The sequence below is a fragment of the Diorhabda carinulata genome, chromosome 6 (genome assembly GCF_026250575.1).
Source record: "Diorhabda carinulata isolate Delta chromosome 6, icDioCari1.1, whole genome shotgun sequence".
NCBI lineage: Eukaryota > Metazoa > Arthropoda > Insecta > Coleoptera > Chrysomelidae > Diorhabda > Diorhabda carinulata.
In genome coordinates this window covers 20,964,069-20,989,707 of record NC_079465.1, presented here as the reverse complement: position 1 = coordinate 20,989,707, position 25,639 = coordinate 20,964,069, and the positions used below count along the sequence as shown (strand labels likewise).

The 25,639-nt window shown below is 33.4% G+C and overlaps 3 protein-coding genes across 4 annotated transcripts in view; 2 read left to right on the top strand and 1 right to left on the bottom strand.

The window, feature by feature from the left end:
- The window catches only part of LOC130894935 (clustered mitochondria protein homolog), a 32,144-nt gene extending 9,359 nt beyond the window's left edge, over positions 1 to 22,785 (top strand). For both annotated transcript variants that reach the window (XM_057801981.1, XM_057801982.1), the window contains exons 5-17: positions 4,472 to 4,701; positions 5,390 to 5,721; positions 7,607 to 7,819; positions 7,989 to 8,163; positions 11,766 to 12,101; positions 12,157 to 12,362; positions 16,783 to 16,989; positions 17,057 to 17,155; positions 17,211 to 17,822; positions 18,880 to 19,005; positions 19,063 to 19,278; positions 20,994 to 21,202; positions 22,139 to 22,785. In XM_057801981.1, coding sequence (XP_057657964.1) covers positions 4,472 to 4,701; positions 5,390 to 5,721; positions 7,607 to 7,819; positions 7,989 to 8,163; positions 11,766 to 12,101; positions 12,157 to 12,362; positions 16,783 to 16,989; positions 17,057 to 17,155; positions 17,211 to 17,822; positions 18,880 to 19,005; positions 19,063 to 19,278; positions 20,994 to 21,202; positions 22,139 to 22,241 — 3,064 coding nt within the window. In that variant the 3' untranslated portion in view covers positions 22,242 to 22,785. The remainder of the gene's footprint in view (positions 1 to 4,471; positions 4,702 to 5,389; positions 5,722 to 7,606; positions 7,820 to 7,988; positions 8,164 to 11,765; positions 12,102 to 12,156; positions 12,363 to 16,782; positions 16,990 to 17,056; positions 17,156 to 17,210; positions 17,823 to 18,879; positions 19,006 to 19,062; positions 19,279 to 20,993; positions 21,203 to 22,138) is intronic.
- Positions 286 to 3,140, top strand: LOC130894937 (uncharacterized). The gene is made up of 4 exons (XM_057801985.1): positions 286 to 663; positions 1,093 to 1,337; positions 1,461 to 1,593; positions 2,568 to 3,140. The coding sequence occupies exons 2-4, from the start codon at positions 1,093 to 1,095 to the stop codon at positions 3,081 to 3,083; spliced, it is 894 nt and encodes a 297-aa protein (XP_057657968.1). The 5' UTR covers positions 286 to 663; the 3' UTR covers positions 3,084 to 3,140.
- LOC130894936 (putative nuclease HARBI1) lies at positions 1,357 to 3,777 on the bottom strand. The gene is made up of 2 exons (XM_057801983.1): positions 3,164 to 3,777; positions 1,357 to 2,413 (listed from the first exon to the last, which is right to left on the bottom strand). The coding sequence occupies exons 1-2, from the start codon at positions 3,575 to 3,577 to the stop codon at positions 1,688 to 1,690; spliced, it is 1,140 nt and encodes a 379-aa protein (XP_057657966.1). The 5' UTR covers positions 3,578 to 3,777; the 3' UTR covers positions 1,357 to 1,687.
- Positions 22,786 to 25,639: the final 2,854 nt, after the last annotated feature.

Here is a 25,639-nt window from a genome sequence, read left to right as displayed (position 1 = left end):
GTATTGAAATTTTATACTAATATGTTTCAGAAGGTGATACATCCAATGAATGTTTTTATGTCTGACTCTCATAGAGGGCGCTAGTTACACGGTTCATACCAAGTAGTATTGAACATAACTTTTACAATATTAGATTTATTAAGCAAAATTTCAAGTGAACTTGAACATGATTTAATTTTACAAAAAAAAAGTACTCGATACTGTGTATGTAGTTTTTCACTAAAGCAGAGCATACACGGTCAATAATACTGACAGTATCGAAAAATATTGTCAGTAATACTGATCGTGTAATCCGAGGTATTGAAGTACTGAAGAGGGTACTGAAGATTGATGCTTCAATCCATTCATTCCTCAGTTCTGGTCGCCGAGTAGTGGGGATACTGACAGTAATAATGACCGTGTGGCCGGGTTTGCTTCATTCTTCAGTAATGAGGCGGGTTTAGGGTGTGAAAACACGTGCCATCTAATTGATGAAATCTTGGAGTTCGACGTTGGTTTGCTTTTTGTAGAGTTGCCGTTTATTTTCTCTGAAAACGTGAAGCCTGCTTATTTTCTTACGAATTTAAGTTAAATTACGTTATTTAAATTAAGTTAAATTAAGTTTAATTACGATAAATTTATCTTCCTCAGTTATTAAATTGTGCAAAAACTCGTGCATCCAAAGTAAGTACAAGATTATTTTTAAAATACTGTGAATTTAACCCTCTGGGTACCACGGTCCTCATGAAAGTCAAGTACCACAGGGGTCCTTTTTGGACCCCAAATATTTTTTTCCATTTTAAATCTTGGGTTATTGAATAGGAAGTTGAAACTTGGTACTTTCACATGTTTTTGAATGCTAATAATGAATTTTACCTTCAAGTTTACTCATCTTTTAACTTATGCCCAAAAATAAATAAAAGGTGCAACTTGTTTTTTCTTGTATTTTCTGAAGAAACAATATTTTAAAACGGAGTTTACAAAGGTCATACAGCAGAGAAAGTTAAATTCTCGTAAAAGTGTTGGGTCCCAAAAGGACCCCATGGTACTCGGAGGGTTAATAACGAAAATATTAATCATAACTTCATTTACATTTTGTTAAATAATTTGCAGATGGAGGATAATATGGACGAAGATCTTAAATTATTTATTCATACTTTTGAATCCATGCCCGAATTGTGGAGCTCCACAGATCCAAATTACATGAAAAAAAATAAAAGGATGGAAGCCTTAAATAAATTATTGCCTTTGTACAAAAAAATAAAACCTAACGCGGAAATTTCCGATGTCAGGAAAAAAATAAATACATTAAGATCAAATTTTCGAAAAGAACTTAAGAAAATTGAATCTTCGAAAAGGTGAGAATATATACCAACATTTTGATTTTCTTAGTAAAATTTTATTTAGGCATTAGGTATAGTTGTTTTTATAATAATTATATAAAAAAGAAAATATGAAATGAATTTATTATGTTATTAAAGGTCTGGATGTGGTACCGAAGACATTTACACTCCGTCGTCATGGGTATTTTATGCTCTTCAATTTCTTGATAAAATCGAGCAGCCATTCGAAACCCACTCGTCGATTGATGTGGAAAACGAGGAAGAGGAACAGGTATGATTTTGATTGTTTGGTTTTTACCATAAATTTCAGTATTAAATTTTTTGAAATAAAAAATTAACATTTGCAAAAGTATTATGACAAATTATTATGTAAGATTAAAATATGTACAATATTTATCCCTTGTGGATTTTGCGTCGCTTGCATTCCTACTATGTTCTTCACGAAGACTAGCCCCTACATCTATGCTTTCAATTTCGTTTTGTGCACTAAAGTTTAGAGATTCCTTTTTTAAGTAATTATGCAGATAGCAGCATGCTAGTGTAATTTTTGTTGCTTTGTCAGGACCAAGATTTATTGGCTTTTGAAACACACCAAATCTTGATGCGAGAATGCCAAAGGCATTTTCGACTACACATCGAGCTGTGGACAGTCGTTTATTGAAAGTATCTTGCTCCTTTGTACATTTTTTTTGAGGGTATGGTTTCATAAGGTTGCAGTGCAAAGCAAAGGCCTCATCTGCCACAAAAACGTAAGGAAAATAATCCTCTGAACCTGGTAACTTTGTGGGAGGTGGAATATGCAATTGCTTTTTTAGAAACAAATCCCAAAATTTTGTATAAAAGAGGACCCCACCGTCGGAGATCCTACCATTAGCTCCTACATCCACCATTATAAATTCCTTATTTGCATTGACCAATGCCATTAAAACAATGCTAAAGTGTCCTTTATAATTATAATACAGAGAGGAGGTATTAGCCGGTTTTTTTATGGCGATATGCTTTCCATCAAGAGCTCCGAGACAAGTAGGAAAGTGGCAGTTCTTGCTGAATTCTGCTGCAGTTAATAACCATTCCTCTTCTGTTAAGGGAAGCTGTAAAAAAAAAAATATTTTTTAAATAATAATAAGATTGTTATTATTAGTAGTAATAAAAATTTGCTGTAATTAGTTACAAAGAATGTCAATCATTTTTAAAGCATGAAATATGAACATCGAGGAATTTTTTAACTCTTGTTTTATTTTTTAGGCTCAAGAAACTACAAACATAATTCCAGAGGACGATGTTATCACTCAGCCTTCGACTTCAATAAATTACAACAGAAAATCCAAAAAACAAAAAAAATGTAATAAACAATCAGATTTGCTGAATTTAGCGTGTGAGTACCTGACCAAGGAAAAAGAAGGAGATTACAATCTTAACTTAGCGAAAGTTTGGGCTACAAAATTGCAAAATTTGGATGCGTCCCAAAAAATACTTGCCGAAAAGGCCATAAACGACATTTTATTTGAGGCTACAATGGGGAATCTGCATCACAACTCCGTTAAAATCAACGAGCCGCAATCTTCCTGCCTCCATTCATCAAATCCTTCCCAAATACTGAACGGAACCCTTCCTAGTCCAGTCCATGTCCCTTCTACCACCACCACTTCCCCCCAAAAAATTATGATTTTAAACAATAATAACAATTATGATCCAATCGATGATAACGGCATTTCATCAAAAAATAACTTGAAGGACTACTATCATACATTTTCTGAATAAAATAAAATTTTGTAAAGTGTATAAATGCCTATACATACTAATAAAATATTTTACTAATTGAATTTTTTTGTTCAACTTACCTTGATATAATCTCGAAGCACATAGATGAGAGTTTCACATGTTTCAATTATCATTGAACTAATTGCTGCTGGGGAAATCAATGCTGAGAACTTGAGGTCAGCAAAATTTCTTCCTGTCGCCAGGTATCGCAAAGTAACAGCGAGTCGCTCTTTTGGACTGATACTTTGTCTCATATTAGTGTCTTGCTTTTTAATATGAGGTGAAACCATGTCCAATAAAGTTAAAAACGTTGTTTCACTCATTCGAAAATAATTTTTGAAATCTGCAGGATTTTTAACTACTATTTCATTCAATAGGTTTAAATGGGTGTACCTGTCTCTTTCCAACAGCCAATCCTTAACCCATATTCTTCTTTTTTTTCTTTTTTTTACAACAGCAGAAGCTATAACTATTGCCAAACAGGCTCTATCCATGTTAAGTTATCTACTAAAGGATGGAAAGCGGGAACTGACGAATAATATTGACAGTAATAATGACCGTGTGAATTAAACGAACATCAGTAATACTTTCAGTAATAATGATCGTGTAATCACAGAAAATACTGAAGAAGGGCACCTTCAGTACTTTTATCAATACCTACTGTCAGTTTTATTGACCGTGTATGCTCTGCTTAAGGGACTACATGCTCAAAAAAAATATAAATAAAAATTTTTGAACGGCAGGAGTCTGTGGTTGAGCCTTAGTGGTCCCTTAAACGCAATAATTGCATTATAAACTCAACCAGCAGCTCCACAGACAACAAAATTTTTGCCGGTCCGATGGGACCGTTAAAAATATTTTAAGCTGGTCCCATGGGACCAGCCCGGCAGTCAACGTGTTAAATGTATCCGTTTTATCGATGGGGTCTCATTTACGTGATGAAATAATTTTCAATTCACATAATGCTTACTAATTAATAATAATAATAATAATTAATAACTTCATCAATACTTTATACCAGCACGGTTATTACTTCATAATTTTCAAATCAAAATATTCCGAAAACAGTAAATAGTATAGAGTTTTATCGTAAAAAATGTGTTTATGCTCTCTATTTTGAATAAAGATAACGTTACGAAAATTTTTTACTGAGCAAACCCCAAATATTTTTTAATTTTCAAAAGGGATCACCTTTTTTCTTTCTTTGAACGCCTTAAAGGAGCCCTTTACTTAATAGACCGTTACAAATCTGTTATGGGACTACTTCACTTTAAAGACTAAGTTAAAGAACCTTTTAATTTAAAGAAACTTTTAGTTAAAGTGCCAATTAGGGTGGGATTATGAAACAGTTAACATAATCTATTCAATCCTCAATTTATTATATTTAGGTCAACCGCAGAAGAATTCAATCCAAAAGCAGCTTCCCCCAGCCATTTGTGTCATTCATTGATTGAACTCCTCAATCAAATATCTCCACAATTTAAAAGAAACTTCGCACTGCTTCAGAAGAAAAGAAGTCAGCGACATCCGTTTGAAAGGGTTGCGACGCCTTACCAATTGTACGCTTGGACTGCACCAACAATGGAACACACTTTGGATGCCATTAGAGCTGAAGACAGTAAGATAAATTTATTAATGTATATATAAGTATTTTTTTAAATTCAGCAGGTGATTGCTTTTATAAAATTATGATAGGTCATACCTGTTTTAAAATTTCCTTGGTCCACCCTCTTCTGACACCCATGTCTTGTCCACTTGTTAATATTGATCAATAGTTTGACCTTTAAGAACATTAAGAGAAGCTTCAAATTTGATTTTCTCATTTGAGTTTTTTTTGGTTCTTGAGGAAGATGGGCTCCTCCATTGCATGAATTGGCATTTCATTTGTTAAACTTCATCCTTTCCAATAAATTTGGATCATTTTTAATGCCATTCAAATATTAGTACAAGCATTTTAATCTATAGCACCTTCGGTATCAGTTTTTAGTAACCACACCTCGTATATATGTATTTTTTCATATTAGGGCGAGTTTGGTAGTTGGTCATGTCCTAGAGTTCTATTTTTACATTTATTTTGAAAATAGACTTCTGGAATTTCATGTAATTTGTCTTTTATTTCATATGGTAGCTGAAGGAGCTTTTCATACCATTCTGATATAGCTTTTCCCCCTCTCCTTTATAATAACAATATTTGAACTGACCTACTTCTTTTCACTTACAACACATTGTAGGTTTACAATGAAAACTAATTATGGTAGTTTCTTATTTATTTTTCCAACAAAGCTTATTTTGAACTATTTTTTTAGCATTCTCTTCCAAATTGGGATATGAAGAACACATTCCTGGTCAAACAAGAGATTGGAATGAAGAACTGCAGACTACTCGTGAACTTCCCAGAAAAACTCTACCAGAAAGATTATTACGTGAACGTGCTATATTTAAAGTACACAGTGATTTTGTCGCTGCAGCGACAAGAGGCGCTATGGCAGTTATAGATGGTAACGTAATGGCTATAAATCCAGGAGAAGAAGCAAAAATGCAGATGTTCATTTGGAACAATATATTTTTCTCTCTTGGTTTCGATGTAAGAGATCATTACAAAGAATTAGGAGGTGATGCCGCTGCTTTTATAGCACCTGTGAGTAGTAAACACTAGGAAGGGTGAAAAAAAAATATTTTTAATTCTATTAGTGCCACTGAAAAATTCTCTCCATTACAGTTTTTTATTTTTCCACAGTCCAATAAAAAAATGTCCTACAAATCAGTATAGCTTTTCATTTGCATTATATTCTGACAAAGTCTTGAAATACCTTCAAAACATTTTTATCGTTGAGGCTATTGCTGATAATTGTAGTTGAATTCCAGAATCACTATAAAAAATTCAAAAACCACCAGAAACCCATATTAATTAGATTAGCTCGTATCAAACAAAAATATTTTGGTATGATCCTATTCAGATTACCTCTTCCAATGAGTTTCATTCAGTTTTCCTCTTTCAAAACTATTTCCTACACAATAGAAAGACTCTGGGTGAACAAAAAGCGTTTATGATTCTCTTCTGGCAAACGTATTTGCCTCTTCTAATATTTAATATTTTTGTGATCAGAGCTTTTCTTTTCGATTTCCTCTTTTAAAACTCTTTCCTACACCACAGAAAAGTTTAGTGCCAATAACAGGCGCTTGTGTTCCTTTTCTGATGTATATATTTGCCTCTGATTCTTTTAATCGTTTTGTGACCAAGAAAACGGATTAAAGACATTACTATTTTTGCCTATTTCATCAAGTTATTTATCGACACCATTTTCATTTTTGTTCTCCCTTCTGCAACATTTCAAGACCGCATGAAAGCCTAGTGGCTCCATTTCTTTTAATTCCTGTGTGACCAGGATACTAGATTAAAGATATTAATTGTACCAAAGTTCCAAATTTTTCGATACGATCAGGTAAGAATGCCATTGCCGAACAGTGTTTCTTCCAGTTTTCTCCTTTCAAAACTTTTTCCTACACAACTGAAGGGCTTTGGGCGACGGAAAATATTTCTGCTGTCCTTCTAGTAAATGTATTATTATTATTAATCTATTATTCTTTCAATCCTTTTGTAACCGAGAATACAGATTAAAATACTCTACTATTTCTACCTATTTCTTTTGTATTCACAACTCCATTCATCATTTTGGTTTTCCCCTTCCCTACATCACTTAAAAGCCTATTGCTTCATTTCTTTTAATTCCTGTGCGACCAGGAACCGAGATTAAAGATATTAATTGTATCGAAGTTCCAAATTTATCGATAGGATCAGGCAAGAATAGCACTATCAAAGAGTGTTTCTTCTAGTTTGCTCTTTTTTTAACAACTTTCCTGCACAACAAGAAGAGCCTGTACCAACAAAAGACATTTGTAATGTTTTTCGGTCAAATACATTTGCTTTTATGATTCTTTCTATCCTTTTGTGGCCGAAAATCCAGATTAAAGAAACACTGGCTTCACTAAGTATTAGTTGTATTAAAATTCTACAGCAAACTTTTGGTATGATCAAGCCAGAATGACAGTGCCAAAGTGCTGCTCTTATTTGACCGGAAATCAATATTGAAGATCAGGCTGAAAAAGTTCTCGTCACCACTTTCATATCGCCTATGAGTCAATATCATGGGAACTCAGTGCTTTGATAGCAAGTTTGAGGTTATGCATTCGATTTGTATCGCTACAGAATTATTGTTAAAACTATGTGAAAAATAATCAACTGTGGTACTGTGAGACTTACATGTTTTAAACGTAACTTTTCACTAGATTTTTCAAAAAAATTTTGAAAAATAAATTTAAATTACGAGCTGAGAAACTCATATACACAAGCATACTAAACAGACAATATTATTTGTAACCAAGGAGGAAGGACACATATTTCAATCTTATACCAAAACACTGAAAAAGATAAAAAAATACAATATCCTTCACCATTTTATTAATTTTTATATCTTAAATTCCTTGAATGTTTATTTGGATACTCACATATGTTAATGTTTCAGAGAAATGATTTACAAGGAGTTAGAGTATACAGTGCTGTAGATCTTCCAGGCCTATATACACTTGGCACAGTCGTTATTGATTATAGGGGTTACAGGGTAACAGCACAATCAATTATACCTGGTATTTTGGAAAGAGAACAAGAGCAATCAGTTGTTTACGGTTCTATAGATTTTGGAAAAAGTGTATTGACGCATCCTAAATATTTAGATTTGGTAGGTGTTTTGTAAAAATGGTATTAAACTGTAATTCCTTTTCTAAAAAAATTCTGATAATGTTTTGTAGACAATAATCAATCCTCAAGGGAACTTCTTTAAAATTTCTTTTGCTACAAAGAGATTTAGAATTTAAAAAATTCTTCAGTATAAACATTTTTCTTTTCAGTTGAACAAAGCAGGACAACAGTTGAAGATCTTACCGCATCATGTCATAAATGACAAAGGTGAATCCATAGAATTGTGTTCAAGCGTTGAATGTAAAGGAATCATCGGTAATGATGGCAGATATTATATTTTAGATCTTTTAAGAACTTTCCCTCCAGATGTCAATTTCTTAAAATGTAAGTACTTTTAATGAATTAATTATAATTTCTTATTCAAGTTAAAAAAAAAATCTAAAAAGAGATCTTTCCTTATTCGATTATATTCTTCAAGCACTTCTGTAAATTTTTATAGATTTCCTCATTTTAACGTTTTTTTAAGGTCACTAACAAAATAAATTATTAAGGACTAAATGAAATACAAGGATCCATGCATAGAACCCTTTAGTCTTAAAGGATCTACAGTTTCAAGCCACAAGGACAACTTAAAACCTGAACATCCTCAAAGAACTGCAGACTGGACCACCTGGCCATGCAAAAATCTAAACATGGGCTGTGGGTGAATGTCCAATTATTTTGATGGATAGTGACCAAATGGCGCCTATAACCGTTAATAATAAGGGCTTGGAGACACACTTTACTGAGAGAGGGGGAAAGCAGTGGACTGATGACTCCAAGCCCACTAAACTGAATAATAAAGCCACCTAGTACACAGACTACTCCAGGATACTGGAGGATACACCTCAAAATAAACCAATCTTTTCCACGAGGGAGCACACTACCCTCTTAAGGGTATTCACTTTGATGGAATGAGGATGCTTGATACTGAATCGACGCCATAGTACTTTGACTTTGCCGCAGAGTTGCTATACAAGTCATAAAGGGTGTGCTTTTAGCTATGGCTGGAGTGTACGAAAGATCTGAAAGAACTGGTGAGTGATGGTTGCAAGATCCAGCTTTTTGGGTGCCCGGTCACTGGGGTCACTAAGGATCGACGAAGATGTATAGAGGCACCTAACATAAGACCAAGCTAATGCACGCATATATGGGCCTTCTGCGTCTCTTATAAAAAAACTGCTTTAATTCAATAGGCGCTTAATTCGACTAGTGATTGGACTTTTAACCGAACACTGTCTCCTAAAACGCCATCTTCACACTATGGACATCACAGACGTCCCGGTGTGCCGTTGGTGCATGGAGGAGTATCAAACTGCAGACCGTCCCCAGCACTCACACGAGCGCGGTTCAAACAGCCTCACAGCTTGCCTAATAACATCTAAAGGTTTCGAGCCAAAGCGCCTGATCGGCTTCTCAAAGGACATTGGTGTTTGGTAATGTTAAGTGGGACACGACAAAACTATCAGAAGACCAATGTGCTTAACGGTCCTTGGCCGCCCACTATTCTACTAGAACTATTATCCTTTTCGATGCTTAAAGCAAGATTTACATCTTGCTGTCTACTTATCGATTATGGAGTCATTTATGTATTAATTTTTTCAATCAAATGATCAGAATGGATTATATAGTCAAATGAGATGCCTCACTTATTAAAAAATCTGATGCATATCAGCACTTTGTCACTGCAGGCGAGTTTTACAATTTTCTGTCCACTCCTAAATTATAGAATCTTTTCAGTTGATCCAATAGGATCGTGCAGTAAAAATGAACCTTTTCAAAACTCTGTTACTTCTTCGGTCGCTTTGGTTAGGTTTAGAAGTTATGGAAGTATTTCTTCATTAATTTTCTCGTTCTAATGATTCTGAAGGATCATTTTGCAAATTAATATAGTCCTTATTCCAAAGCATCATATTCTGCAACATTTTTGGCCTCTTTGAGCGCAGTTCACAGGTTATTATGATTAAATATATTAATATACACTCTTCGTTTTTATTTTCTTCAAAATTTTATCTATCGAATGATCCTTTTTGATCATGAGTCCAATTTATCCCAAAATATGAACCTCTTAACATTTTCAGCACTCTCCTATACTTTTAGGCTCTTTTATGAAGATTATTTATTATATATTATTTATTAGTAGCCTACTAATACCATTTTTGAATGTGGGGCTATTTTTCAAATTTTATCATTTAAATGATCCAAGTATACCTTGTAGTTAATACAATTACTATTCACTAGAACAACAGAAATTAAGGTAGAACAAGACACCATTTCTCTTACCTCAAACAGAGGTTGTCCATAAGGACGCTTTACGGAGCTTTGAGAATCTGTTACATAGTTCAAAGAAGACCCAACTATATATAAAAAGGTGGTGTCGATTAAATGTCCACCCAATCAAGTCCTACCTAATTGCATTCACTAGGAAGAAGAAATTCATTATCAGGCCTATAAAACTAAAAAAAAAACAAGCCATTGAATAGAAAACAGTGAAAATATCTGGGACTCACACAAAATAGTAAACTTCTCTTGAACAAACATGAAAAAGAGATAACCACTAAAGTCACAAAAGCCCTGATGGTGTGCAGAAATTTCTCAGGTAAGAATTGGGGTTGTAACCAAGAGATCTTGTTGTGGATGTACACGTCGATCGTGAGACCAATCATCACATAAGGAGCTGTGGTTTGGTGCACTAAAACTGATATGAACACCACAAGAATCAATCTCTCTAAGGTACAAAAACTGGCTGGCATGTAAGCAATCTAGGTCATGAGATCATTCTTAACAGCTGCACTAGAAGTGATTCTAAATTTTTCACTTCCCCATATAATATTCAGAGAAATAATCATCACGGATAAACCGATCTAAAAAAATTATCAATTATGGGATATGTCTTAGGATGGAATAACAAAAAAATTCAACTTTGAGAAACAGATTTACCTCAAAATTAAGCTGTAGATGCAATTGAGCGAGAAATGAACAGAAAAGCCATAAAATGGTATATGGATACCTCCCAAACAGCAGACAAAACTGGATACGGGCGCGGAACCAAAAACTTTGAAAGCTTGGGAATACATCAAGTAACCCACCGGTTTAATTTAACTTTAGCAGAAGATTATAATCTTGTTCGATAGCTAATCATCCACGTCCAATGTCGTGAAGTCCAAACTGATCTGGAAATGCTTGGACACGCTAAATAAACTAAGAAGAAGAACAACCTTCTAATGGATTCTATGGCACGCTGTGTTGAAGCTGACAGAGTCGCCAAAATATGGGTGGATAAACCCTTTAACGTACCTGAACCCTTTTGCGGTTTCAGCTATAGAACAATAGTGAAAAGACTGGAAAAGAAGACAAATAAGGGTGACACCAGTTACTGGAACAATCTACAGGGGCTGAGACGGGCCATGAGAAACTATAACCAGGGTTGTATCAACCTAGGTAAGAATACTAACCTCAGTCTTAGGCTTAGCAGAGAGTGCTATGTCTGTTACGTAAAGGATGGAATCTCTATTCACATTCCTTTAAATTCGCAACTCCAGATTATTACACATGGGAGCATATGAAATAAAAGACAAAAATCTCTGACTAGAGCCATCCCACATAGTTGAAATATAAAAACTATCCTAAAATTTGCAAGTCATAACCTTTTTAGCACATTTATACAGTTTTTGCCAGGCTCTAATGTCTACTCAGCCGGATAATAATTTCAACCTAATTATCCAAATTTCTTTTATATCCCCTTGTAGGAAACATTATTACTCGACTTCTTTTATATTCCACTCACATGTCTTGTTATCATCTGCATTTTAAACTTTCGGTTTAAAGGCTCTCGTCATTTTTCTATTTTTGTTATCTGAACGATAAAGTGACTAAATTATGTAGTATCCATTTTCATTTTATTTATTTATATTTGTTAAGACTTAATTAAACTATTTTTCTTTTAGTGGGAGAAGATTTGAGTCGAGAAGTGAAATTGCTGGGTTTTCCAATTGAACACAAACATAAATTGTGTTGCTTGAGACAAGAATTGATAGACAGTTTCGTAGATTCTCGATACATGATGTTTATTAAATACGCTGCTTACCATTTACAACAGTTGAACGTTAAAAAAACAGAGGAAAAACGTAAAGCCATAGAAGAAAACAAAAAAGAGGAAAATGAAGAAATTAGTAAAGATAAAGATACTGAGAAGGATAACGCGGAAGAGAAAAAAGGTCAATTAGAGGACGCAGAAGCCAAAAAAATCGTCGAAAGTATAACAGACGGTAGTAAAATCGAACGTATGTATTCATATATATGTAATCATAAAGTAATTAATAAACGTAAATTTTCCAGTGGAAGAAAGTACAAAAAATATTGTTAAAACAGCATCTATGGCTGTAGGTTCTCTCAAAGATACCGAATTCGACATTAGATTCAATCCAGATGTATTTTCACCTGGTATCAGACATTGTCCCAATTCCGATCCTCCACTGGCGAAACAAAAGCAGTTAGTTAAAGACGCGGCGGAATTTTTGTTAACTGTACAAATTCCAACATTCGTAAGTATTTTGATAACGAAAAAAAGGTTTGAGAAAAAAAATTGTCTATGTGAGGATAGTGGTGTGATCGTGTGTTTATTTCCAATGATCCGATCCTATTGATCTGTTTTATTTGACAGTCTATAAACAATCATCCGATCCCAAATCATTTATTAATAACTAATATTCTAAACAAACTAGAAAAATTATTTTTTAAAGATATTACATTCATGCATCTTCTTGTCAGTTTCAAGAGGTCTTATTGACAATCTGTGTTCTCTTCCATCCATTTTTTACGCTTTTGTGTCCCTGGCAAGTTCTTTTATTTCGTTATTTCATTTTCTTTCCTCTATTTAGTCAATACATTGTTTTATTGGTCCTAGATACTCTTCTATCGATAATATTTTCTTTACTATTTTGATTATATTTCTTAAGTCTCGTATATGTTTATTTTCATTATCGTTCTTTCAACTCCCTCTTTTATTTTTTGAATTAGCACTCAATACTCTTGTCAGACAAATATACATCTGAATAATTTGTATGTATACTATGAAAATATGGCAAAAGAACGTGGTTAAAGTGTTGTGGTTACCATTTCATCATTTTGAACTCAATCCTATTGAATTTGGACTCAAATGAAGCGATATGTTATGTAAAACAGTACAAAATTTGAACTTCAAGATCTTCAACTATCATGTGACTCCATATGAAAAGTGTTTTAAGACATGTCATAACGGTTTCACGAACCTTATTGAATTACTTTGTGTTTTTTCTCCCATTATCCATGTTTTTGTGTTCCTGGCAAGTACTTTCATTTCTTGCACCATTTTTTCTATTTAGTCAATTTATAGCTTTTTGTATCTTCGCTTTTCTCTTGGTTTAGCTACCTCTTTCATTTTCTTGTTTATTTTAGTAACATTGTGGGCGGCCAAGGAGTCGTTGAGGACATAGATCTTCAGATAAGCCCGTCGTGCCCCAATTTAACTGTTTTATTATGTTTGTTTATGTTTTTCTGCCTTTATTTACTGGTTTTATCATATTTTCCACCTTTTGTTTATGTTTATCTTCATTTTTATCCTTTCAGCCCCCTATTTCCACACATTTATTAATCTTTGCGTTTTATATTTTGAATTAGCACTCAATACTACGTCAAATATATCAATATCTGAATGATTTGTATAAGCATTCTTCTAATATAGCAAAATAACGTGGTAATAGTGTTTTGGCTATCACCGTATTATTGTGAATTTAACCACCTTGAATTTGGGCTAAAAAAAGGAATATTTCACGAAAATCAAAATATTTGAACTTCAAGATCTTTGTCAACTATTATGATGACTCCAGTATCCATGTTTTTGTGTTCCTGCCAAAATAAAACAAAGTGCTCTCATTTCCTGTACTGTTTCTTGGTTTACCTAACTTTTTTTCTGCTATTCTTTGTTGGATGATTCTTGGTATACACCCATATCAAATGATTCTTTTTTATTTTATTGATTATTTACGTTTATACTAATACAATCTTGTTTATATATGAGCTCAAATTTTGAATTATCCCTCTATTTTCCTGCTTTCTGTGTGTTGATTGTTCCTAGATATTCTGATCTACCTAAACTGTGTTCTTTTTCTTTGCATTTGATTTCTTTACTGTTCTTATATCTTCTCTATATTTATTTCAATTCTCATTCTTTCAACTCCCAGATTCCATTTATTAATCTCGGCAATCTATATTTTGGTATAGCATACGATACTGTACTGAACACACTGTTTATGTCTATTATTACAGCCTCGCGCACAATAAAACTGTATAATTAATGTGTTTTAACAACTAAGTTATCGTCTGTTAGGAAATAGTAAAGTTTACCTTCAATTCGTTTTTATATGTAAAAAGCAAGCACCGTATTATACTCTAGTAGCTCTAGTGGTCCCTACCGTGAGGAGATGCCTCTCTCGGAAGAGCTTTTGCCGTGGTAGTATTGGTAAAATAGAGTCAGGTCAGCGACCCTTCTTCTATGCTCTAAGCTATCCGTTTCTGGTAAACTCTGGATCACCTATAAGTCGAATTGCTCAGTTCTGTATTGAGTCGAGCATCCTCAGAGTATGCTTACAAACCGAGCTCCAAATGTACGATCAATACTCCAAAGATGTACGAATCTGGGCCTTGTAGAGGATTAGGAGCTGTGGTGCAGCCCTTTCTGAAGATGATAACTTGGTTATCAAAACATGTGTGAAACTGTGTAATTGTGTTGGTGTAACAATCGTAGTAATATAAACAGTATTTTCAGTATGGTCTTCAAGGTTTTTCAGTGTGGTCATACTAAACCTAGTGAAAATTCAGGTAAAAAGGTATTAATTAATTGTAAAAGACTTTCACAGCCATCGTCCATTGCTTGAATGTTTCTTAGGCTATTAGGCCATGGTCGAAGATTGATTATAACCTAACTCCGCTTGATTAGATCTGCTTCAACCATATAGCGGATCATACTAATTAATTTAACAAATATTCAACAGCTCTCGAATCGCAGATACAAGACCCCATTCTCGATAAAGAAGCAGTGAGTTTTCACGTAGTGATCCGAACATGAAGGTTCAACTAAACCTCAAATTGTTTCAAACAGTTGTTTACGGAGGATATTCCTGGTTTATTCCAACACTGCTTAACAACAATATATATTGTGTGGGAAAACAGCTACTATGAACAAACAAATGGTGTAATAATGGAAAGCCCGGTTTTAGCCGTTTGTTTTTCTTGGAAAAATTTGAAAAGCAAGCCTTGTACAACAGCTACTAGAAGTCAAAGTTTTGGTTCAGTTATGTGATGACACATTTTTAATGAAGGGTCATAACCATAAAGAATTTTTGGAATATATTAACAGCATTCATGAAAAAATACAAGTTACAATGGAAACTAAAAAAAATCAACAACTGGCACTCTCATCACTAGAAAAGGAAGACAACTGGACCATTAAGCCTATAGAAAAGTGATAAACACCACTGCTATTTACATAAGAGTATTTATATATTATGAAAACATTGACCAAAACGTTTTCATCGTCAACAGCTGATATAAACAAGTTAATAAGGAATCAGCAAAGCAGAAAGAATACAAAGTCACTTGCCTGGGACAAATAGAACTACAATCACATTAAATTTGAGGAAACGCAGCTATTTTATGTAGAAAAAGATTATAAGGAGAAGTTATTGACATTCAAAAACACCCAAATAACTGTAACAGAATAGAAGAAAGTTTTGAAATAAATTCAACGAGATTCAAAAATCGCGCCATCTCAACGTACAGCAACAGTGTGACGCCACTCCAAACGATTCTTCAATCATTCCTCTATCACCTTACCTGGCCACTTGTCGATGTTGCAGGGTTTCCGGTAACCTGGTGACTCTTTCAGCCAAATGGACGATGACTGGAATAATGCAGTCGCAGCTGAACCCTCCTCTATACAAACCACCCGGTCAATACATACCAATGCTTTATGTTTCGTCGACTAATTTTTTTTTGTTTTATTGTCATCTTGCCCATGCCCGATAGTGGGCGGAAAGGAACTCATCCTAAAAATCACTCTAATTCTAACCCTATGGAGTTTCTTATATCAATGCCATTCCTAAAATAAGCCATGTCCCTATTCCACCCATTCAAATAACGAGCGGCCAATATATATCAGCTTGGAACACACAGGGCCTATCAGAATCAATCCTAGGAGCAAGCAAATTCATCCACGTATCTGAACCAGACCTTTAACTTGTAAGAACTGTTGTTCAAGGCTTGTTCTGCAAAAATTTCCATGACACAATTGGTTACAACTGGGCTTAGAGGGCTTCCCATTGCGACACCATTTGGTTTTTCATTTCATCTATCATTTCACACGAAATATGTTGTTTTTAAACCCTTGAGACATTGTTGAGTCCAAGAAGAACATCCTCCGGAAACGACTGTTTGATAAAACTCATGGTGTTGTTTAGTGGAACCTTCGTATTCGAGACTTTACGTCAAAGTTCACCAGCAGTAAAGCTATAGCAGTTCAGACTAGTAGAGTTCAGTTAGAATCATCTTCTGAATTTCTTAAGATGTCAACCGCACAAGGTGGCAAAACCTCAAGTAGCAATAGCCCAAGAATTATTCAAACTAGAAGGAATCAATATTTACGTTTGTCTGCTTCGATAATCCTGTATAAAGACCATGAAACTTGTGCTACAGTATCATTCCTTGGGGAACATTATAATTTTTACTTGTCAAAAATACGTTCTCAGATATTTTGAGAGCTATCTTATTTTCCTCTTACTATTTAGCATTTATATTTAATAGAATAAAATAGAGTATTCATTTTATTTACCTCATAAAACTATGTATTTCCTATAGGGTCTTCTGGTAGTTTATGTAAAATTTTCAATCAACTTTCATTTATTCAACCGACACTTTTAATTTTTTCAGATACGAGATTGCTTAGATCACTCATCTGCTCCTATGGATGGAACCACACTTTCGGAAGCTCTACATAATAAAGGCATCAATATCAGATACCTTGGAAAAGTTACCAATTTGTTAGCAAAAGTTAAGCAATTAGAGTATCTGTACAGCATTGCGGTTTCAGAATTGATCTTAAGATCCGCTAAGCATATTTTTACCACTTACTTACAGGTTAGTTTTTTCATATTTATTTTTTTACCTTAATGTGATCGTTTTATTTTATCAATTTATTTTGCAGGGTTGTGAAATGATGAATTTATCAGTGGCTATCGCTCATTTTTTGAATTGCTTCTTATATTCTGGACCAGTAGTTAATCCGCTACAAGGACAAGAGGAGGTAAATATGTTACTGCTACTTCTCAGTTAATAACTAACGATTTGGTATTTTTCAGAATAAAACCAACAAAAAGAGAAATAAGAGACGCGGACGGGTTAACCCATTATCTTGTCAAGACAACAACGAATGGGCAAGCCTCACATCTAAAACCCTATGGAATCAACTAAAAATTGAATTGAAATCATACTTTGATTACGAATTACTTTCAACGGACGTCGAAACCACAATAGAAACGTACTCTTTACAAAAAATTTCTCTTCTAAGATCATTCTGTATAAAAACCGGTATACAAATTTTACTAAGGGATTACAATTTCGAATCGAAAAATAAATTGTTATTTTACGAAGAAGACATTATAAATATATTCCCAATCGTCAAACACATAAATCCCAGAGCTACGGACGCCTACAATTTTTACACGACTGGTCAAAGTAAAATTCAACAAGGATTTTTAAAAGACGGATATGAATTGATAAGTGAATCTTTAAATTTGTTAAATAACGTGTATGGAGCTATGCATCCCGAAATAGCACAATGTTTAAGGATGATCGCAAGACTGAATTATATAATGGGAGAGCACGGGGAAGCTATGGCCTATCAACAAAAGGCTGTGCTTATGTCGGAAAGGGTAAACGGAATCGATCATCCATATACGATTACAGAATATGTAAGTATAACAATTCGTATCATTTGTTGACACAATCAAATGGCCATTAACCAAGGTCTCTCAGCCTATGGTACTTATATAATATACAAATTTATACAATAATATACAAAATACACTAAGCTATTCAACATTGATTTAACTGATTCATTCAGTAATGCCATACGTCACGGATAGAAAGCTTACAGTTACTTACCATAAAAATCAACACAACTTCTGGATTGTCCCAGGACTCAGTTCTTGAGCGTTCATTATTTTTAACATTTATAAATGACGTTGTTTTGGGATTAAGTTTTAATGTTCTCCTTTATGCAGATTATCTAAAGTTATTTGGTATTGAATATTAAACACCTTTTACTTGGCCCTTTAACTATGGGGTGATGTAGTGTCATTATAAGTATCAATGGTATGTGTTGTTCTGATCGATGACCTTTTGCCAATTTTCTATCACTTTAGAACTTTTCAGGTTTCTAGGCGAAAATCTGTTAAGCAGCTTTAAACAAAATTAGAGAAATACTCTTAAAAGTACAATCATTTTTATGACATTTTGGTATTCTGCTATTTTAAAATTTAGGGAAGAATTGATCACCAGGATCAAATGATACCATATTACCATTGTGTCTGAAAAACGATGAGGTGATGTAAGAAGTTATAATACATCTCATGTTACTGAACTCCTTTTTATATAAATATTGTAGTGGAAAAACGTCCTCATATAATATTAGAGGTATTACTGAAAATATCTTTTAAGGAAAACCCCAAGAATCAGAGAGAAAAAAACATGTCAAAAAATGTACAAGTACGAACAACTAGAAAAACATTTTACACTTGCGTTAAATGAAATCCTGCTTCCTGATTTAAACCCATTCATTTCATTTATAAAGTAAAATATTTCATGTAGGTTGTTGGAAAAATATAGTGTACAATACGTGCAAATACTAGGTCATATTTTTGTGGCACATGTTGTTTGCAGTTCAACATCTTGTCATATATGATTGTTAAGTTTTAGAACTAAATTATTTCACCAGTTTGAATGAATTTTACTCTTTTTATGTTTTAGGCTCATTTGGCACTGTACTGTTTTGCTAACAGTCAAGTGAGTACTGCCTTAAAACTTTTATATAGAGCAAGATACCTTGCTATTCTTGTATGTGGAGAAAATCATCCAGAAGTAGCTTTACTAGACGTAAGTAGATCATTTTTAGATAATCACAGATACAAAAATGTTTTACTTTTTTTTTAGAGTAATATAAGTTTAATTCTTCACGCTGTGGGCGAATACGATTTATCATTGCGTTTCTTGGAAAAAGCCTTGGCCTTAAATATCAAATATTTCGGCGCCAAATCTTTGAAAGTAGCTGTGAGTTATCACCTCGTCGCTAGAACGCAAAGCTGTATGGGAAACTTTAGATCTGCATTGAATAACGAAAAAGAAGCTTACGCCATTTATAAACAACAGGTAAGTTTGGCTTACTCTTCAAATACATTTAAACATTCAACCAAATATTGCTTTGTTTTGAATCTGTCAGAATCTTTTCAATTTTATCGTGGCTCAGCAGTCACTTCAGTCGCATAGTTACTTCCCAAACCCAGTGAAAGAATTAAATTCCATTTCAACCATTATCTCTCTCTACTATCTCCAAAGACGAAATTGAAATTATTTTAATTCTACTATGGTGAGTTGTCCCGTCAAGGCAACTACCACTAGTAAGACCTCCATTAGACCTCTAGGAATTTGAATCTAGACTTTAATTATTTCCTTGTATTCTTCAATAAATAACTTTGTTTTATTGATCTTTGAATTTATGTTTGGGAATAATTTTCAATTGATACAATTCCTTATTAGGTATCTTTTCCACCGTTTTTTAAGATTGTCTTTAAAAACCTGGTGGCGTTCAAATGAATTTTGATTGTTCACTTCATCCCATGGTTTAGGTTACATTACAAAATTTGCTTAAATATTTAACTTCATAAAAATTTTCCATTCTTTCATGCTTTATGATTTGTTTTGGAAACAATGTAGTTTTTTTATATAATATATTAAACACCCATATAGGCATTTTAGATATTACAATTTGGTCAACAGTGACCAATGAGCAGTTCAATTTTAAATGAATCTAATAGTTTGAAATTTGAAACTAAAGTGTACACACAAGTTCTAAAAACACTAAACTAATTTAAAGGGCTAAATCCTCTTTAGTCTTCGTTCTAGCCCAGAATTAGCAAGGAACTGGACTCTACATTGACAGAATGATGGAGTCTTTCTTCATGACTTTTGGTTAATTTTGCTAAGTTTGGCATTTAAAGTAATACCTAATTATTTTGCTAAGTTTGAGTAGGATTTCAGGTTATTCTTTATTTTGTTTCTGAAGTTGCTATGAACTGATTCAATTTTCCATCTCTTTGTCCAGTCATAGATACGGTAGACAGCTTTTGGTAGCTTGTTGGTTGCTTCTTCATTGCTCTTTCTTGTTGCAGAATGGCAGTGTCGTCGGCGAAGGTGACTATTATTTTTTCTTAACTCTGGTATATCACCAGTAAGAATACTACAGGTCCTAGAACAATTTCGATCGGAATAGGCTTCTTGCTTGGTTCTAAAATACCTTTCCGATATGTTTGAATGGAGGATATCTGTTTTGGAAGGAAAACTTCAAGCTTATATATTAGGCCTCCATGCCAAACCTTATCAAACGTTTGTGCTACATCAAGAAAGATAGGATGTTTTTTTCTTCTAATGATTTCCCTATAATGTTGGTTACTCTATGGATTTGGTGGATCGTCCAGTGCTTATTTCTAAACCTAAATTGGTGATTAGGGATGATTTCTCTTTCTTCGATAAACGGTTTTAGTTTTTCAAGGAGTTTCTCAAATAGTCTCTGTAAGATTCTTCATGGGGTGGTTTCCCCGGCTTGAAATATACAGGGTCATCACTTATTTTTATATATTCTTCGACATAACCGTACATCAATTTTATCTATGATCTAAAATTATTATAGTCAAATATACGATTTTTTGGAATGAAACTTCCAACATTTAATCACATTTTTTTAATTATTAAATAAGGTACTTTGTTTTTTGTGGAAATATAAAGTTGACGTTCAATTTAGACAATGATAGAGAGTAGGTCATAAATTTTAGAACTTTTGTAACCAATTTGATTGTTTAATTTTTCAGCTTGGTGAAAATCATGAAAAAACCAAAGAGTCTTCAGAATGTTTAAAACATTTAACACAGCAAGCAGTAGTTCTTCAAAAAAAGATGAACGAAATATACACAGGAAAAAATGGAGCCTCACTGCCACCAATCCAGATTCAACCTCCTTCTATGGGATCTGTTTTAGATATGTTGAACGTTATTAACGGAATCCTATTTGTGCAAATTAGGTAATTGCTTACTTTGTACTTTATTCAACATATCAATCATTAAGTCCTTGGTATATTAGACAAACCACAACTTTTTAACTAAATTAGAATTCTTATTTCTATCCTGGGAGTACGTTTTTAGATCTAAAAACAGCTAGAAACCAAATCTGGAGATTATGGTGGGCACAGAAACAATTCAAAATTCAATTAATTGATTTTGACTTGTAACACAGTTTGTTTGCTCTTTCGCAATTTTTTAATAAACAATACGCCACATTGGGATACAAAGGGCATTTTTTAGATCTGAAAACAATAATAGTGGCGTTAAGCCAAATCTGGCGATTATGGTGGACACAGAAACAATTTGAAGTTCAATTCATTGAGTTTCACTTGTAACACAAAGTATGTTTTGCTCTTTCTCAATTAGTCAATGAATGATACGTCACATTGGGATAATTACGGCATATTTTAGACCTGAGAACGGTTTATGGTCTCTGGGACTAAAATCTGGTGATTATGGTGCGCACAAAAACAATGCGAAATTCTATTAATTTAGTTTGACTTGCGACACACTGTTAATTGTATTTTCCTTTTCCAAATAATGAATGAATAATATGCTCATGTATCCCAAACTATAGAGGCTACAATCTTGCCAACTGATTGTTGGGATTTTGCTAGCTTCTGACATTTTTCATCGAGTCCAGTCTACAAAGATAACTGTTGTTTTGATTCTGGCGTATAGTGGTCAATGATGTTTGATTTACCATAATACTTTTAATTAAAGCTTTTGCATCAACTGTTTTCTACAAGTTGAAAAATAAACTGAGCTCAAGTTTTGACAGAAGTTTGAAAAATTATACTTCATGTGAAACATATCAAAAGTGGTAACTCTTATTTATTTGATTTTGTCTATATCAAAAAATTTTTATTCGATTTAGATAATTTTATTGATTACAGTCAAGAAGACATAGAAAACTTTAAGGCTGAAATTGAAAAGAGACAAAATGAAGAAGCAGAGGAGCAAGAATCAAAGACAACTCCTGCAGTAGCTGAATCTTAGTTATTCGATAAAACGTAGTCAATCTAGAGTATTTTTGTTTTATAAGCGACATGCACTTCTTCCCCTAGTCCTTATTGAAAATTACACAACAAATTATTTGTGTAGCACTTATGCCTTCAGGCAAGAACGTATTGCTTTGTATTTATACAATTGTAACTGTTTTTCATTGAATTCAGTATAATTTTTAAGTAAACTAAGTTTACTTATCACAATAGATTCTTTTGTAATTTGCTCGGTTTATTATTTAGGTAAATTATCTAAAAAAGGTGTAAACTGACGGTTTTCATAGAAATTTGAAAAAGTACAAAGAAAAATAAATATAGTTGCCATAATGACATATTTAATTGGAAATTATTTTTAGATAGTCTGTTTCTTGGTGCAATAATTTCTTTAAATATTTCCTATCGAAATATTTTTCTGGTACTAAAGTGTGCGTGTTGCTAACCAATGAATATTTTATATATTTTTTTTTAAGTCAGATGTTTTGTATACATGTTGAATTTTTTGTAATCATGATTTGTTAATAAATGCCATTGGTTACTTATCTATTTATTTGATATCAACCCATTCATTAAAATCATATCTTTGATATCTGAAGATGATAATTTGGTTATCAAAATATGTGTCACACAGTCTCTTAATATCTGTGTAGTGGTAGGAAACTAGTGTGAATATGACCAACGGTTCCAGAATTTACAAGTTTTGGAAAAAGTTTAATTCATTCATAATTTATCCCTTCTTCTAAATAATCAATGAATATTACAACTGGAATCCTAGGTTATGATCGTAAAAGCAATTTTTGCTTTCTTGGAAACACGTTCATTGGATAAAGTCCATTGTTTTGCGTTTTCAATTTCTGGAGTATAATGGAGAACCCAACTTTGATCTATGACATCGATGGAAAAATTTACTTTAAATATGTTTTGAAAATATTCAAACAATCGTTTGAATTTGTAATGCGAACGCGCTTTTGATCAGCAGTAAGCAATTGCAGGATCCACCTTACAGAAAACTGTTTAGTACATATGCATGGAACCACATTTAAATTAGGCAATAATAAAAGAGGCATAGACTGATTTTTTCATCAAGTTAGTGACTTATTTGACTTTGTTTTTTATTTGAAAATAATTTATATCAAGTTTTGTAACACGCAGCTTTACTGGATCCTCTATATGTACATCTGTAATTTGCGTTCTAAAACTTTAATTTTTTTCATGAGAAGAAATGTCTCGCAACAGTACTTTCAAAGCAAGAAAGTAAATACTTTTTAGCGTTAAAAAGAAAGTTCACGATACTGCCTTTCCTCGGTGAATTAACTCCATTTTTAGTTCCGCAGGAGCCTCGGATAAATCTAATACATGATAATTTTTTTCTTAACCCTGGATCTTTTGCCACATTTGCAGGTAAATACGGTAGGTCAACACTATACGTTTCTTCGTCTAAAGCGTCTGCCAAAATTCATGATGACACATTGCATTTACGCGAATATAGTTGACAATCGCAATAGTTCCATCCAAAGTGTCTTGCAGAATGGTTGATTTGGCGCAGATATTTTGCTGATGCAAATGATAATTTATTTAAGTTCAAAATTTCCTTTTTTAATGAAGCAACAAATCCTTTTTTCCACGCAGGCTAAAAAGACAACCCTGCAATAGGTCTTTTATATTTACAAGGTCCTCTAACTCATCAGTTCTCCCTTTACCAGCAGTGATAGTGTCAGTGTCCACGGTGTTCTCGATGGTAACCACATCTCTTATTTCTATTTTATTCACTTTTATATTTTTTGTTTCAGCTTTCATTTTCACAGTAAAATTCCAAAGGAGAATGCAGATTGAGGCATTGGAAAAAACCAAAAAGGGGTGATTCGTTGCGTGTAGTAGACAGATTGAGACCACGGTATCTGATCACTTCTTATCAATGAACGAATAACCACCCTATCCCCACCCCACTCTTGATAATGGCTTTGAAATTAGAGCCGAAACTTCGAGCATTTTCAAAATTCCAACGCAGTCAATCCTTGGAACTAGTTCTTTTGTTTATAATCCTGTTGGCGGAAACCTTTCCGAACATAGGAAAGAAGATGATATTCCCTTGATCTTCATAAGTGAACCTTAGAAATAAAGAGTGATGAAGAAATCAAAATACAAATTGATCACGAAGCTTAAAGAAATATTACAAGTTTACCGATTTTAAAGTGGATGACAAAATTGTTACTGTTTCCCACTGATGAAGATGTTAGAGAATCATACAGATCCGAATCGGTACAGTCAGAGGACAAAGGTCAATGCGAGGTCAAGATAGTGAAGAAGGATTTGGAAGATAATTTCCTCAACCCCTTTAAAACAAAATGGTTGGAAATTCACTGCATGTCCTTCGTTCCTATTTATAACCCATTGAACTCTCAATATAATAATTGAAATGAAATTCATGATCATCAAAACATCATCAAATTCTGTAGTTAGTCACAAATAACTGATATTTTTACACTTAACTAAGTACACACATATAAGTAGGTACAATGCTTTCGATGCAATAAAAAGAGAAGAACTAGAAAGACAATAAATTAAAAAAAAATTAATAGAAATAATGTAAAATAAGAATGACATCAAAGTGATATTCCAAAGCACAACATCAAAAAAGAGGCACAGATGAGGCGTCAAACAGGAAGAGCCAATGTCACCTACGCTATTCAATATAATATTGGAAAGCATTGTAAGAAACGCGGGATTACAACAGAAGAACATTATAACAGACAAAACACAGATAATATCATACGTAGATGATGTAACTATGCATAAAAAACAAAATATATGAAAATAGGGGGAAACCAGAAGAGAGAGCAAGCCAACTGAAAACTAACAAATAAAATTTTGAAACAGTATCGACCTTTAACTATCTAGGAATAACGTTGAGACAAACAACCAGAAAAATAATAAAGGAAAGGATACAAAAACGCTATCAAGCCTATGGAAGAAACAAAAATCTATTAAAAAACAAAATACAAATATAAACTAAACAATAGTAACCAAAAAAAAAAGAAAGAACTTGAAAGAACCGAGAGAAAGATAATGAGATCTATAACAGGTCCAAACAAAACACAGGAGGGAGAAAGGAGAGCAAAGAAAAACGAAGAAATACAGAAAGAGCTGGAGAAGGAAAATATAGTGAGATACATAAAAGCAAAAAGACTCAACTGAGATGGGCATAAAATGAGAAGAAAACCAACTGAAATGATTAAAAGAATAACGCAATGGACCCCATTGTGGTCAAGGAGAAGAGGCAGACCGAGAAACACTTAAAGAAACGAAATAGGGAAGGATATAAGAGCACTTAATATAGAGAACTGGAGGGCAAAATGCTGGACCCGAAAGGAATGGGAAATAATAACAAAACAGCCA